This window comes from Lacerta agilis, chromosome 10, assembly GCF_009819535.1.
Source record: "Lacerta agilis isolate rLacAgi1 chromosome 10, rLacAgi1.pri, whole genome shotgun sequence".
NCBI lineage: Eukaryota > Metazoa > Chordata > Lepidosauria > Squamata > Lacertidae > Lacerta > Lacerta agilis.
The window spans coordinates 39285283-39301923 of record NC_046321.1 but is presented as its reverse complement, the minus strand read 5'-3'; the positions used below and the strand labels follow the sequence as shown (position 1 = coordinate 39301923).

At 41.3% G+C, this 16641-nt stretch overlaps 1 protein-coding gene across 1 annotated transcript; it reads right to left on the bottom strand.

The window, feature by feature from the left end:
• Nucleotides 1-15942: 15942 nt before the first annotated feature.
• On the bottom strand, nucleotides 15943-16417 carry LOC117053701 (elongin-B-like). The gene is given in 2 exon segments (XM_033161729.1): nucleotides 15943-16389; nucleotides 16392-16417. Coding segments are annotated over 2 exon segments (348 nt in total). The 5' UTR covers nucleotides 16411-16417; the 3' UTR covers nucleotides 15943-16060.
• Nucleotides 16418-16641: the final 224 nt, after the last annotated feature.

Sequence of the window (16641 nt, the reverse complement as noted above, 5' to 3'; positions counted from 1 at the left end):
AAGCACATCCAACACACACTTAAAGCACATGATTTCCCCCCCCCAAATAATCCTAGGAACTGTCGCTTTCCCCTCACAGAGCAACAGAGCTACAATTCCCAGCACCCTTAACAAAGATTGGGGCAGGGGGAGTCATGTGCTTTAAATGTGTGGTGCGGATTGGCCTGATGTGATGTGGGCAAAGTGGAAAACATGCACCTCTGAGATGCATTAAAGCAGGGGGAAGTAAATTATTTTATAGAGGATATGAACATGTATAGAATAAGTAGACTATGTGTTGTTGTTGTTGTTGTTGTTCAGTCGTTCAGTCGTGTCCGACTCTTCGTGACCCCATGGACCAGAGCACGCCAGGCACGCCTATCCTTCACTGCCTCTCGCAGTTTGGCCAAACTCATGTTAGTAGCTTCGAGAACACTGTCCAACCATCTCATCCTCTGTCGTCCCCTTCTGCTTGTGCCCTCCATCTTTCCCAACATCAGGGTCTTTTCCAGGGAGTCTTCCCTTCTCATGAGGTGGCCAAAGTACTGGAGCCTCAACTTCAGGATATGCCCTTCCAGTGAGCACTCAGGGCTGATTTCTTTAAGAATGGATAGGTTTGATCTTCTTGCAGTCCATGGGACTCTCAAGAGTCTCCTCCAGCACCATAATTCAAAAGCATCAATTCTTCGGCGATCAGCCTTCTTTATGGTCCAGCTCTCACTTCCATACATTACTACTGGGGAAACCATAGCTTTAACTATACGGACCTTTGTCGGCAAGGTGATGTCTTTGCTTTTTAAGATGCTGTCTAGGTTTGTCATTGCTTTTCTCCCAAGAAAAAGGCGTCTTCTAATTTTGTGACTGCTGTCACCATCTGCAGTGATCATGGAACCCAAGAAAGTGAAATCTCTCACTGCTTCCATTTCCCCCCCTTCTATTTGCCAGGAGGTGATGGGACCAGTGGCCATGATCTTAGTTTTTTTGATGTTGAGCTTCAGACCATATTTTGCACTTTCCTCTTTCACCCTCATTAAAAGGTTCTTTAATTCCTCCTCACTTTCTGCCATCAAGGTTGTATCATCAGCGTATCTGAGGTTGTTGATATTTTTTCTGGCAATCTTAATTCCGGTTAGACTACATTTACGTACATAGTAGACTATGTATGTATATGTAAAGGAAAAGATAACTGTTATAAGAAAAAACTTCTCCTTTTCCCTTATGGGGTAACCAAGAGCCGTATAGAGTCCTTAAGTAGGTTCTCTATCAGTAGGAGAAAATAACAGAGGCGAACCAGAGAATACTGAGAAGCAAAGCAGCTAGTAAGTCTGATCTTTATTAAACTGTTGCAACAGGGTGCTCACACACACACACACACCCCACGCAGGAGGGAGCAGGAACCCAGAACAAAGGTGTGCAAGCCCTTATATAGACTTTCGAAATTGCCACCCTATAGCTCAAGACCACAATACATCAGACATACATCACAGAAGGAGCGGTCTACAGCAGAATCCTGTCTGGCAGGAAACCTGTTAATGAGTTTACCTGGAAAGCCTGGCCATTCTTTTGTGATGATAAATACCGGTACTTAACTTCTGAGTCCAGGTCACAGGCTCACCCAAATGTGCCCATAATGCAGGATTTGTGAGCACAGAGAAAATGAGGAAGCTTTTCCCATTTCCATCCAAACTGCAGGGGAATATTTGAGGTCACTGAGAGAGTCAAAATGGCTTTAGGACTGTTTTCATGTACTGTTTCAGATGACATTTATCTGTAAATTTTAAAATGCAATAAAAAATTTAAAAGAGAGAGATGCATTAGATCCACTTTAACACACCCAAAATCTATACAGATAAGCTGTATTTCAGTGAAAAGCCAATTACTCTGTTCACACAGTCATGCCACAGTTGTTGCACCATTAAGATTAGTATTAACTCCTGCCAGGAGTACTTGACTGTCAGGGAGAGAAATTCCATGGCCAAAGACACACTGAAGAAGCATCATGCAAACTTTTCCTTTCCCCTGAAGGGTTTTCTTCTCCTGTCAGGACCTGAAAAAACCCCAGGAAGGGAAATGGCTTTTTTAAAGGCTCTTGGAACTTGTACCTTTTTGCTTGCTGTGTTCTGTGAGTCAGAGGCCTCTGCCTGCCCCGGCACCACCCTCCTACCTTGCTATCTCTGGAGAGCTTCACAGTTCTCTGCTCAGCCGCACACCCATGTCTCCCGCAGATGCATTTCAAGCAAGGAATGGAAGGAATGCAAGCACAAAATCCCAACCTGGAGGAGGCACAGCACACATTCAGCGTTCTGTTCCCTGCCCAGGAAGTGTTGCTGCGCTTGGGTTTTTACTTACATTTTCCTCCTGTGGAAATAAATGGTTCAGACTTCTTTGTATTCATTCCTCTGCGTCAATAGTATACACAGTTAGGCAATTCTGTCCGACACACACATTTATTTTATTTTTTTGCCCTACTGTAATGAGTTTTGTTGTTATTTTCAATCAAGCCTATTTGTATTTATTTGCTATCATATGCATTTTTATAAAGCATACTTTACCCTAGAACATATGCACTGTTTTATTACTTGGCAGGAGAACTACAGTGCAAGATTTGGCGATGTGCAGATTTTGAAAGATGGCTGTGTTTCGGTTCCCATATTGTTTCGGATAGTGTGAATTAGATGAAGTTCACAGCTGAATTTGTTAAGTGCATGTTTAAATGCAAAGCGAACCGAATTTCTTCCCCGCCCCTAATTAAAACCCTGCTGCAAGCTAAGATGGGAACTACTGAATTTGCCAGTCCTCCTTATGACTTGCTTACACCTGAGGCTGCTTCCCTCAGGAAGACTCTTCAAGGGAGTGGCTTCCCCTCCAGCCAGCACCTGCCACACCCAGACTAGGAGTCTAGCCCCTTTCTGCTTCATCAGACAGCCACCACTTATCCCAAGATAAATCCTGCTTCTGGCCCATTCATTTGCCACCTTCACCCTCCTCCCTTTCGTACACCCTGCTCTCGATTAGACTGTTCACCTGCCTGCTATGGACACACCTTGGAATTCCCCAAAACAAAGAGGGACTGTCTGGATCAGAGTTGCAATAAACCATCTTAAAAAGCAATCACAGGAGGACTGCAAATGAGTGCCTGTAATCCACTAACCATTTTCCTTGACACCCTGACATTTAATTTGATTCCAAAGGCTCTTGCCAATTTGCAGCTTAACAGTTCTAAGCCTTATATACTTTCTATCTCTATTATTAAGGAAAACCTCGCAAGGTTGTTTAATCTCCACACCTGTTTGTCACTCTCAGCGAACCGGCAGTGCAAAGGAATTTGAGTACCAACAAACCACTTTTACAGAGGTTTATTTTATTTTATTTTAACGAATAACACAGGCATATATTTGCTTAATCCATTGTGCATAACATTTCCAGGATAATAAAATAGAAGCTAATAACAACAGCTGAGTCAATAATATTACTTTATTGAAGACATCTGTATCCTGCATTTCCACAATAGTTCAAGCAAAAACCAACAACAACCAAGGAAACTTGATGATCAGTAGGTTCCATTAGCGGTGTTGAAGATCGATGATAACTGGGGTGTGTTTGTGTGTGCACATCCAGACTGTCACTATCTTGCAGGTATGATCTCAATTGTACACCAGCCAAATTAGGATATCCTTCACGCAAATTTTGTGCAATAACTACTATAACATTTGGTTATGTGTACGCCAGCTCCCTCGGCCAGTAAAGCGAGATGAGCACTGCAACCCCAGAGTTATCCGCGACTGGACCTAATGGTCAGAGGTCCCTTTACCTTTATACCTTAGACAGGAGCGAGCAGGCAACAGAGGGAGTATTTTGACAACAACTGTCAAACAATGTATTTTAAGTGTTCAACTCCACACACTTGTTAAGTATTTTAGTTAAGTCTGAGAGGAACAATTAGCATGGAGGTTTAGATATAGAATAAGACACAGAGGGAAGAAAAAAGGAAATGAGGCGAGTATGACTGAGATGTTTTTCACATATATTTTGAATTCCTAGTAAATCATCTGTCTCTTAATACTCTGAAAGAAAAGTTCCATCAATGTTTATATATACATATATATGCAAAAAGGTAATATACAAGAAGCTTCCTTTTAAACTTGCTTTATAGTTTCAGTTTCAGAATATTTTGCATGCATTTGTCATGAAGCCCAACTAAAACAATTAAGTGGAAAAACAAATATTTTGTCATAAATTTAAGAGACAAACCTTCATCATGCATTTTCGAGTTAATATAAAGTGTGACTTCTTGAACTCTGCAAGATATTTGCATTATTTTACTCAGTATTTACATTTTACTAAATTGTTGCTGAAATCTTGCAGAATAATATTAATATGGAAAGATGAGTTATAGTTACTATTATTATTATTATTATTATTATTATTATTATTATTTCAAACATATAACAACATGCCTATACATAATAAAATATAGTTACCAGTACTATAGTTTTAAAGCCTGGTTAATTTGTTAAACAGCTTTTTGTCTAGTTCAGCCCAACTTTGGGGCCAACTACCTTTGTGTTAATTCAAGCATTTGCTATATGAGAGCATTTGGGAGGCAGCCACACACATGCAAGCCCTGTCTCCAACATTCCTGGGTGGGCAAACTGATTGAAAGTGCTTAGAAACCTCCCCATGATCAGGAACTAACAAAAGACCTAAGAGTAGTCCACATTTTCTGGGATGTTAGAGGCTGGGCTTGCACCTTGGGTGAATTAGATTGGAATAATCACTTACAGTTTCTGGAGTTCAAAAGCTTTTTTCATGCAGGTACTATTTACAGGATGAGTAGAGATGAGAGAGAGAAAATAACAGGCATTCCACCAGGTTGGGAAAGAAAAGCTAACAAATTGGCTTAGCTTTTAAGGGTGGAGTTAACTTAGGCAAAGCAAATACTGCAGACAAACAGTGCCTTCTGTAGGTTTTAAGCAACATTTGCTTAAGCTTAAAAAGCTTAGGAGAAGGAATTGTATTTACTGTACAATCCTCCAACAGGCTTGTCAGTGTTTTAAGCCCTCATATGTTCAGGTGAATGTGTTTGCTAATTAATTATTATTTTAAAATGGAGCTTTGCTTATGTCTAACTGCAGCTGCAACATCTTTCTGTCTCTTGGAAGCTTAGACAATGGCCTGATTCCAACGTAACCAGGACCGGTGCTAGGGTTTCTTGCGCCCTAGGCAGACCACCTTCTCCTAGGCCCCCCGTCCCCTGCCCCCCACCAAAGCCTGCTTTAGCGGGAGGTGGGGGGGTGGACAGGCAAGCAGCAGTTTCTCCACTGTAGCGGAGAAGCTGCTGCTTGCCTGCCCCGCCCCCCGCCAAAGCCTGCTTTAGCGGGAGCCAGGGGGTGGTGTAGGGGGCAAGCACACTAAGACACTGTTTATTTAAAAAGCCATGGTTTATTTGATCACCTGAACCAGGTCCAGTGGTTTAATCATGGTTTGTTAACCATGAACGAACCACACTCATGAACCAGTTTGTTGTTGGTTTATACATTTTGGCTTAACTATGTTAACTATGGCTTAGTGTTGCACGTGAGCCTAATAAATGGCTTTGATAAGGATAGGGTTCAGTGGAAGAAAGAGCTGGTTAGTTAGTAAAAATGTTTTCCATCTTTTTAATGATGTGAAATGATTTCAATTGAGTGGAAATATTTTTGGAGTTCTTAGAAATAATGTAAGTATTCCCACCACCACCACCACCCCCCGCAAAAAAAACAACAACCCTAGAAGTCAAAGGAAGAAAACTGAAAGAAGCTAAGTTCAACAGTCTTGTTTATGGAAAGTTATTCTGGAAAATGCTGGTCTGGAAATAAAATAAACATTATTTACATGTTATAAATTGAACTTTGATCTATTGTTAAGATCAGTGACCCTTTTAAGATTTGCAAGATCATGTGAAATACTGATATAAATATGGTGGACAGTGCTGCGAGATTTCAGGAAGCTACCAACTGCTCTTCTATCTTGACTTCTCCTTTGGGACAGCTAGAAAGATAATCTGGGTAAGAATTTTGATATAAAGTCATGTTCCTTAGGAATCCTTAGAACATTTTTAAAGTGTGTTTTTGCTTATCACCCCTAAACTTTTCATACATGTATGCATCTGTGCTGTGCTCTCATATCATATCTTATAACTTGTAAATATTCTGTTTGATTTTTTGAGAATACTGGTAAGTTTTTTTAAAAAACAAAACCTTCTTCAGTTAGGCTTAATCTGAGCAGACACAGAGCTTGCATATTAAATAACAATTTGTGGTTTTTCTTTAGTCTCATGTGGTCAGCTTCCTATGTGCCTTACTATGGAAAACCTGTGGCCCTTAAGATGCTGTTGGACTCCAGCTCCCATCAGCCCCAGCCAGCATGGAAGTCTGGGATAATAGGAGCTATAGTCCCACAGTATCTGGAGAGCTACATGTTCCCTATCCCTGCCCTGTGTTATATGCAATAAATGACAGCAAATGTATTGAAAGAGAGAGAGAGACAGAGAACATTCATATAGTTAGTGTTTCAGCACTGACCTCTCAAACACGAGGAGCTTCAGGCTGCAATTCTAAACCTCCCTCCCTGGGAGTAAACCCCATTGAACTCAGCAGGTCTTACTTCTGAGGAGAAATGCACAAAATTACACTGTTAGATACTGAAGCATGGCTAAATATTCTGGAATGAAACAACTTTAACTTTTCTGTCAACAGCTCCAAACTATGAACTGATTTATGAACTCATTTATTGTAAATATAAACTAGGGTTTTAAAATCAGTATTTTATTTCCCCTCAAGTTTAGAAGTATGTTTTGCTCTGGCCTCTGGAGAGCAGTGTATGGCTGTGAGCCATTTTGTGGAAAGGGGAGGAAGAAACATTTTTGATGCCAATGTTTAGGAAAATGTAGCACGAGCCTCACAGAACACAGAAAAAAGGAAAAGGACAAAATATTGGGGGGGGGGGTTGGGGGGAAGGAGTATTCCACGGTACAGTATCAAGATGTTATATTATATCTGAAGGAAAGTAATTAAAAACAAAAACAACAGTGTTAGAGAAAGGAAGTGGCTGTTTGCCAATGTTTGGAGCATTTTCTTCAGTCTGTTTGGTTTCCTTTAACAGCCATGGGGTTCCTGCAGTGTGTTGCTTTAAAAGTCTGGTCACATAAGATATTCAAGAATGAAAATCTAAAAGACAACATTTGGCTTTTAGCTAGAATTATCGAAAGCAGGAAGTGCAAGTAGATAAATAGGTACCGCTCCAGCAGGAAGATAAACGACGTTTCCATGCGCTGCTCTGGTTCGCCAGAAGCGGCTTTGTCATGCTGGCCACATGACCCGGAAGCTGTTTGCAGACAAATGCCAGCTCCCTCGGCCTATAGAGCGAGATGAGCGTCGCAACCTCAGAGTCGTCCGCGACTGGACCTAATGATCAGGGGTCCCTTTACCTTTTATCTTCCTCCAACTTACAGTACATATCATAATAATTTTCAACCAATAGCCAGATTAAGTTTTGTTGTTGTTTTTGTTTTTAAAGCACTTCCATAAGGGCTCGAAATGATCCACATGCAGTTACCTTCACTGCAATTCTATGTAGTAGGCTTGGTTGGTATCTACAGCACAAAGAGCTAGCATTGCAGTAGTAATAGATACTGTCCCTAGAAAAAAAACCGTGGCACATAAAATGGAAATGCTGGGAGACAAAACAGATGTTAGGAGAAGTGTGATAAGATCTCCCTTCTTTCAAAAGTTGAATAGCAACTGCATAGCACTGCATGGACCATGGGCAGATTTATAATGGTGCAATAACACTTGGGTCCATGATACATGCAAGAGGCTGCAGACTCTGAACTTTCTTTCTTTCTTTCTTTCTTTCTTTCTTTCTTTCTTTCTTTCTTTCTTTCTTTCTTTCTTTCTGGAAGCCTATAATCCTAACTAGAAGGAAAGTTATAAAGCAAAATGTGCAGACACACTTCTAAACAATTTTTGTGAAATAAGCCACGCTGGCTGCTCCCGCTTTTCGGTGTTTTTAGCCAATGAGTAAAGTCAGAATTGTGACTGATGTGTGAGTTGGTTATGTTATATGAATCCCCAGTTGCTGTTTTCTCCCTCCCTTTTAGGTGCACTTTTCTTTCCTGTTCTGTTTTATTTTCCAGCCCTTGGAATCTTCATAGCTCTAAAGCCCTACTAGATTCCCCTTCTTCCTAACAACCAAGATACATCTTTCCTCTGGTGGTTTTGTCTGAACTCCTGAAAACCTCTGCAGCCAACCAGTCCTCGAAGAGACTTGTAAAAACCACACAGGACTTTTGGCAACTGTCAGGTCTTCAAAACACCCCATTACCAGACACCATTGTGATTTCAGGTAATGGGCAGATGGACAGCCCCACCTGTCTGTCAAATTTGGGGTAGGGGAGATAAATACTGGGTCCATTCTTTCACCTCTGTTGTAGCCAATACTGAGCTGGACTAGCAGTCTACCTCACTATAAAGCAGCTTCTTATAAATAGTTCTATCCAATATTAAGGGGAACCTTTCTCAATCTAATGGGACTCCCATTAGTCTCACTTGGCAAGATCGATGAGCAGGGATGAAAGGGGTTGTAGTCCACAACATCTGGAGGGCCCCAGCTACAGAAGGTGGAATAATGCTAAACCTAGGAATTAGGATTTCCTGGCTCCACTTAGAAATGCAACATTTCTCTCCCACTAATATGGGGCATGAAGACAACTGCTGCTCCTGACAAGTCAAAGGAATGCATTCTGTCTGCAGTACAATCTGGCAAGGCGTGTAGGCTTTCAAGCTCATAATGTTACATTTCAAGCAAACAGAAATGGTTTTATTCTTCTAGAGTTTATTATTAAAAAATTCCTGTGGAGATAGAAGCAACATAGTCGTTTCCTTAAGCTAACAAAAACAATAGGATCGACTTTGTTCTCATCCATTGTTTGACTTTGTTTTTTTGTCACACAGCCACATCATACATGAAACGCTAACTGGGATAAGAAACTATGCTGGCCAGGCTGGTGTCGTGACCTAAACATCTCTACAGTTGAGTCACTCTTAGAATTACTCATTTGCAGGGCAGTCCTCCTTCTACTTGCTATTTTGTGACATTAATCAGTTTGGTGGTGTTAGACTGTGATCTTCACTGCCTGTATTCTCTACTTTAATTAGTTAGTTTAGAATAAGAAAAATTTCTAGCTAAGTTATGTCTTTCCAATAATAAATAACTTGTTTTCTTACTTCATAAGCCGGGGGGGGGGACACGCACAGATTTTGGTAATATGGCGCATGAGTCAGGACAAAATTTTGTGTCCCCACTAAATATTTATTATTTTTACAATATTTATTTATTTATTAATTATTAATTTGCACCTCCTTGGCTCGGAGCCCTATGTTTGAAATGAATCTGTAGGATGCTGTCTCTGCCCCACCTCCAAGCCGCTTGAATATGCCAAGTAGTAGACACTTAATTGGTAGCTGCAATTGAAAAGTGCATCATTGTTGCAAAGAGCCTTCAGGCAAAAGCAGAGATTAGCATTCTTCATACAGAAAAAAACATAGTCATTCAACAGACTTTTGGCCTCCAGAATCTGCCCAAATTAGAGATAATAATGGGCTGTCTCAAACAGCCAATAGTCAATGTCTTTTTCATATGCAGTCTTGTGCAATAGATGGAAATTCCCTTATTTCGGAACAAAAGGATTTTGTTTAGTATATAGAAGGTCTTGGAATGTAAAGCAAGAAAAGAGTCAGTCAACATTGTCTTATTATAGTGTGGCTAAATGATAAACCTTTGGCACAGAGGTCTATCATGTGGCAAGTATGATCAAGAGCTGCTATATAAATTTTAGGGAGTTTTGAAACAGAAGCTGGTAATAAGCAGCACCCCCTGCTACATCAATAGGGTATGAATTAAACACATTGTCATAGAAAGATTTTACATAGAACAAATGGAATGCCTGGTGAGAGTTTGTTTTCTTATAGTTCTATCAAGCAGATGGGTCATGTGTACAACGGCGACTAAATAACAGGGGGATAGATTAATATGAAGGTTATATTGGCACAATATTATACAGTGCATATATTTGTATGGATTCAGAGATTATTGGTCAAGTTGCACTCTCCCAATGCCATTTATACAATCCCCAGGATTGCATCCAAAATGCCAGTGCTTCAGTTGGTCTGCAAGAGGAAATGCAACATTTTACAAGGCACCACAATAGAATAAACCAGTTTACCAATGTTTACACTGATTTTTGCATAGGGTTGCACAGTGGCCCAACCCCAGTAAGCAAGGGGGTTGGAGGTGGTGACACCTTCCTGTTTCATGAAACAGGATAGGCCTCTCCTGGGTGAATAATCTGTTCATTACCAACTGCAGATCTAAGAACACAGGCAGCCATTTTAGCACATATGTTCCTGGGAGTAAGTTCCATTAAACCCAATAAGGCTTATTTATGAATAGGAATGTATAGGGTTGCACTGACTTTCCCTGCAGGATTGTGCTACATGCCTCTGGAAAACTAGGACGAGGGGGGTTGTACCTATAATAGAATACTTAACACACACACTCCATTTTAACAAAAGCAAAATATTATTATCGAGCCTTTGCATTTGACTAAACTGCCATTCACAATTTAACTCTGCCACAAGGAATCTAGGAGGAAACATTTGGACTATGAAATTGTAGAATAATGACTTTTAGCTCTGTAAATATTTATGCCCTTAGAAACTAGCTACTCTGTTTGACAGTTTGTAATGGTTTACCATGGCAAAGTGGTTAGATATAAACTACAAACCATTTATCTGGAAGAATCTTGTCATTTAAATAAGACTCCAGATTCTTTTCTAACACGCATGTTTTGTTCTTTAACGAACTTGGGCTGTCACTTCTTCCCATTAGTACAGCTTTCAGAGTCAGAAGACTAACACCTTTTATTAGGATAAACCAGACTTCAGTGTTTTCTATTCAGATTGTTTAAAGGGAAAAAGCGAACTGGGAAAAGAATGGTTCTCTTTCTGAGGTGTAAGCGGATGTAGGACAGGGCTGTGGCAACAGTGGCCGTCCAGATGTTATTCGATGACACATCAGCAACAACTTTGTTGTTGTTCAGTCATGTCTGACTCTTCGTGACCCCATGGACCAGAGCACGCCAGGCACGCCTGTCTTTCATTTGCCTCCCGCAGTTTGGCCAAACTCATGCTAGTCGCTTCGAGAACACTGTCCAACCATCTCATCCTCTGTCGTCCCCTTCTCCTAGTGCCCTCCATCTTTCCCAACATCAGGGTCTTTTCCAGGGAGTCTTCTCTTCTCATGAGGTGGCCAAAGTACAACAACTAGCACAGCCAATTATCAGGGACAATGGAAATTGGAAAGGTTTCCTAATGGTGCCTTAACAAAACAAGGTATGTGACTTTACCTTGGGATCTTTCTAGACTACAGCCAGGCTATATAGCCTTCTATTTACAGCCCTTGGATCCAGGGGAATTATAATAGCTGATAGTAGCAGCCTGTTCCTACCTCAATGTAGCTCTATCTAAAATTCCCTTAGGCCCATCAACAGTAGAATAGGGAGAATGTCGCTCTTCCTCTCCCCAGTTCAGAGACATGTGTTGTTCACACAGGTTTTCCCTGACATTGTAGACGAGGCATGTTGTACAACCTACCTTTGTCCAGGAATCACTTGGTGTGTGAATTGCCCTGAGAGTTAAACCATGGAGTTCAGCAAGAAGCAGCAGAAATTGGCGACGGTCTGGTAGGAGAGGGGAGAGAACACAAAGCTAGAGCAAATTGGACTAAAAAATAGAGACCCTTTAGGGGCTTCCGGGTTGGTGCCGGATAATGGCGGAGCGGAGCTGAAGAGCTCCCGCTCCCGGGGGGTTTTAGGGGTCTCCTTGTCTGCGCCAAGGGCCCCTTAAAGCCACGGGAAGAGCGTCCCGTGGACCGCGGCCTCGTGGGTCCCAGACGTGCCGTCTCTGCTCTTGATTGACCCTCGTAAGGGGGGGAAATCAAGCGAGCGGAGCTCCGACACGGGACTGGAGAGGCGGATGCACCCCCCCAGGAGATCAAAGCAGCGATTCTGCCAGACCTGAGCACCAAGCTTTTCCTGCTAACTTCAAAGAAAAAAGAAGAACCCCGGCTGCTGTAAGTACGGGACTAATTGGATTTACATTTGAATAATTGGCAACCGGGAGGGATGTTAAAAGGAAGCCCGTCCCTCTCCTTTGTTGTGCAGAGGAGGTAATTAAGTTTCAAGTGGCTGCAGCTGCATCACTAGATACAATGTTGCTACGAAGCACTTTGACAGAGAAGTGGATTAAATCCCTGTGAGGGGATTGAAGATTTTGGAAATATCTCTTCTGTGGCTTTTGGAATTGTTTTTGGCACCCTGTCTCAGGGAAAATGGCGCTGGAAAACTAGTACGCAAGATGGAAAATTACTGACATCTGACACCCTTTGTCTTCTCCAACCATGCTTGCTTTCGCTTTTAAACTGATTCTAGATCCGGGTATTACCCAGGAACAAAGAACAATCCTTCTGCAATTGGAGTTTGTGAATCGGAAAATGGACTGGCTAGGGCGCAATTTCAAAGAAATTTGCTGTGGAGCAGGAGAGACCAGCCAGATTTGGGAGAATTTTGATAACTTGGAAGCAGACTTCTCCAGGGAACTGGGGGAGGTGCTGGAGAAATGGGACGAATTGATTCAGCAACCCCAGGTAAATGGACGGCCCTGGTGTAGTGAGAGACACAGGGCTGATGTTTTGACTGGAGCTACAAGATCCAGTCTCTGGAGTGGGAGTCCAGAGATGAAGGTGAGAAGATTTTTGAAGACACAAGTGGAAGAAAATCAAAATTGCGAAATGGAGTTGCTGGGAGAGGAGAGTTGGTGCCTCTTGAGGCGCCCAAGGAGGAGATTTATAAACTATAAGATGACACTGAACAAGGACAACAGAGGGGAATGTAAAGATGAATGGTGGGGGGGCATGGGAGAGAGCAGAAAAATGGTAAGAAGGGGAATAGGGTGAAAATGATAAAAATTGAATTAGGATGGATTTATGGTACCCTGAAGATAGTGTGTTAAGACTTTAGGATTTTGATGTTAAGTTTTAAGATTTTGATGTTACGATTTTGGGAATTTTGAATTAGTGAAGAGATATGTAACTGACTAATAGCAGCAGCTTAAGTGAAAAGAAGTATAAGATTGATTTAAGAATTATTTCATGATACTATAAGATGTTAAGTTTTTATGATAGCATAAAAGGTTGGATAATGAATTGTAATGTTAAAAATGGATGTTACCAAAGTATATTAGTATTGAAGGCAGAGGAGGGAAAGCGGGGGAGGTCCCTTTAGAAGATCAGAAACTAGATTTCGTTAAGTAGTAAGAGATAGATTGGTGTTCCAGTTTAGGTAGGTATTGGTTTTGGTTTTGTTTTAATTGTTCTTTTTGTCGATTGTGTTTATGTAATGTGTTTTTTATTGTGTTAATGTTGGTGTTTATGTTATGTTATGTTTTTCTCTTGTTTTACTGGAAAATAATAAAAATCTTATAAAAAAAAATAAAATAAAAAATAGAGACCCTTTTGCCTCTATTTTTTTATCAGGAGGGATTCACAAATGTGGTGGTGGGAGAACAGAGAAATGGGGAAGAAATTGCATGCTGTTTCATGGTTAAATATAGTAGTGCAGATCTGAGTGAATGAAAATGCAAAAGTGGTCCTTGGAATGTTTTGGGTTGTGCACTCAGGGGCCTCTAAAGTTAACTTGAAAAATTAAAAAGATCTCAAGTAGAATGGATTGCTGTCATGGGATTACATTTGCAATAATGGAAAACACACATAACTTTCTCATTCTCACAATTATTATTTAGTCCCAGGTCTAACTCTTTTTGTGAGTGGGGTTGCTGGCTGGCAGGGATAAAGAAAGCCCACCTTGGCTTAATCATGGATACCTGGTTAAATGTAACTGGGTCAAAAAAATGAGGGACCCCACAGGATACTTTGATTCTTGCAAGACTGGCCCTCTTCAAAAATTTTTAAAAAACAATTTTGTTTCCAGATAAGCAAAAAAAGCACACACACACCTTATTAAGTGTTCAATAAATCTCTCAATACAAAACAATAATTAACTGTAACTAAAAGAGAGTAAGTGTGCATATATATGTTCCTTTTATTGCTAAGTGATGGTTCAGTGACTTTTTTTAAAAAAACCTTAATAAATTTTATAACTCTGGGCTTCATCTAAAGATCATTTTTAGCAACAGCTATTGCAGCATACTAGTAACAAACAACACCCAAAACTAGAACAGAATATAAGCAACAGACCAATTGACAACTGTTTAAATTGCAGTAAGAAATCCTTGCATTGCTCTACATACGTTGCTATGTGGTGTGGTGGTACAGTACATCAGTTGCACATTTAATTATGGTGAGCAATTACTGCAAACACAATTGGTTTGCATATGATATGTATACATCAATAAATATGGCTGGGATTAATAGATGTGGACATTTTAAAGAGAATTTTGGTAGTCATTTGCATAATTCAGCAATCTACTTATTCAGTTTCTCTTTGATTCTGCAAGCTTTACTATGCATAACATGCTTCTGCTGGAAAGTCCTATCCCTCACACTATCACAGCCATGGAAACATTAGTAACATCTCAGGCACAAGGCCAAAAGTTTTGACATTAGAAAAGGGTCCTGGAGGGAATTGAGAATGGGCACGTATTCCATTACTTCATCTCTTTGTGTGTTCTCTTTCACAAACATTGAATCCTGATCTCATTGAAGGGATTCTGGAAATCTTCAGCCTTGCAACTAACTGGAAGTGGAATACTGTTTGCGAAACCCTTTGCAAAACCGTGAGACATTGCTTCAGAAACGAATAGTTTTGTGTGTGTGTTTCAGTTTGAAGGTAACAGGTTCTATACTCTTTCCCTTAAACTTACTGCAGCATGCTTTTGTCTCACTATATCATCAAGCATGCTAAAGGTATCTTGAAGCAGTTACAATAAAACCACCTGAGGCTTCATATATGGATGCTTATCTAATGAAACTGTCAATGAGTCACAGCACACCATGTAGTCCAAAATTAAAGCAGGTAAGACAACACTGCTTGCCTGCAGTGAACTGCCAGCTATATATTAGGTAATTAACGCATGTCATATTTTTTGGAGCAGAAGTAAAGGTGGAGAGGAGAGGAAGTCAGGTATATTGTTCTTTTTGCAAACCAACAATCTGTTGGAGAAATTAACAATTTTGCTTCAAGAACTGATCACCATGATTTTTGAAACAAAGGACGATTCCTTAAGGATATGGCTGGAAACCCTAGACATCTTGAGGCTCCTTTCTATAGCATATGTGCACTCAGGACTTGGTCCTCCAGTCCAGGTTGAAGAGTGAGAACGTATAAGCTGTTGAATAACACCACTCATTTATGCGGATCTACACAGGACATTTCCATGGCTTGTTTTAATGGTTTGTGCTTTGAGCAATGAGCAACACTGTGTTAACTGAAGTCAACATGCCAACAATTGCTAAATTCACAGGGCAACCCTGTATGTGCCTACTCAGAAGTGAGTGCAATGCAATTTACCCACAGATAAATGGGATTACAGTTGCAGCCTCAACAACCATCCCAGAGAACCAAATGCAACCACATTCTTCCATGCAAATGTTATTTTACATTAAATATATACATGTAATTAAGTTTACATGCCTTGTTTTCTAACAGTTTCCTCAAACTTTTGTAAGCGAGGCATAGGGCTTTTGTTATGGATTAAAATTCAAAGCATGGTTCACTCTTTTTTTTTTTTACCAGCTGAACTTTTATTGTTTCCAAAACCAAAAATGAAAACATTGCTGTGTTTGATGAGTGGGGAGGGGCTTGGAAGGTGTGGTCTTGTATAGAGGGGCGGAGTCAAAAGGGGTCTGGATTGGAGGGGTGGGACAGTGCCATGTCTCTCTCCACGCTGGAGGGTTGAGGGAGGGAGTGGGTGGTGGGGAAGGGGCGCCACGGGTTGTGCAGCTCGCTCTGTCGCCCTCTGGTCTCTCACTGCACCGCTTGCTCGTTGGCGCTGCTGCCAGAGTCCTGGGGCTTCATCACGTCTGGGAGCTCCGGGGGGCTGGAGAAGGGATCAATGTGGAGGGGCTCAAAGGCATCTTCACTGGCTCTGAAGGCCAAGCCAACTGTTGCTGGGGCCTGAGGTCGTGCTGTCTGGCTGGTGAAGCCACAGTCTCCGAGGGTTTTGCTGTCACCCAACAGTTGGTCATCCTTGTATAGCCTTTGTTCTTCTGGGGGTCTCTTAAGTATCCCCTCAACAATTCTTTTCAGCTCATACACCGTACTGGACTCCTTGGCGTCTGTGAAGATGGTCGTCGGATCATTAAAAAGACGTCCATCTCTGCAGCCGCAGCCGCAACCTCAGCCGCAACCTCAGCCCAGACCCCCCAGAGAGGAAAAAGCAGAAGAACCCCCAGTATCCCAACATGCACCGCCAGCATGGTTCACTCTTGCACCCACAGATGTGTATTTCATCACCTCTCAAACGGAAAGGCACTGTTAGGGTAGCCTAACAGAGATTGCCTCAAGAGTCATGCCCACTTTTTTGTTTGTTTACCCCATCCGTCACA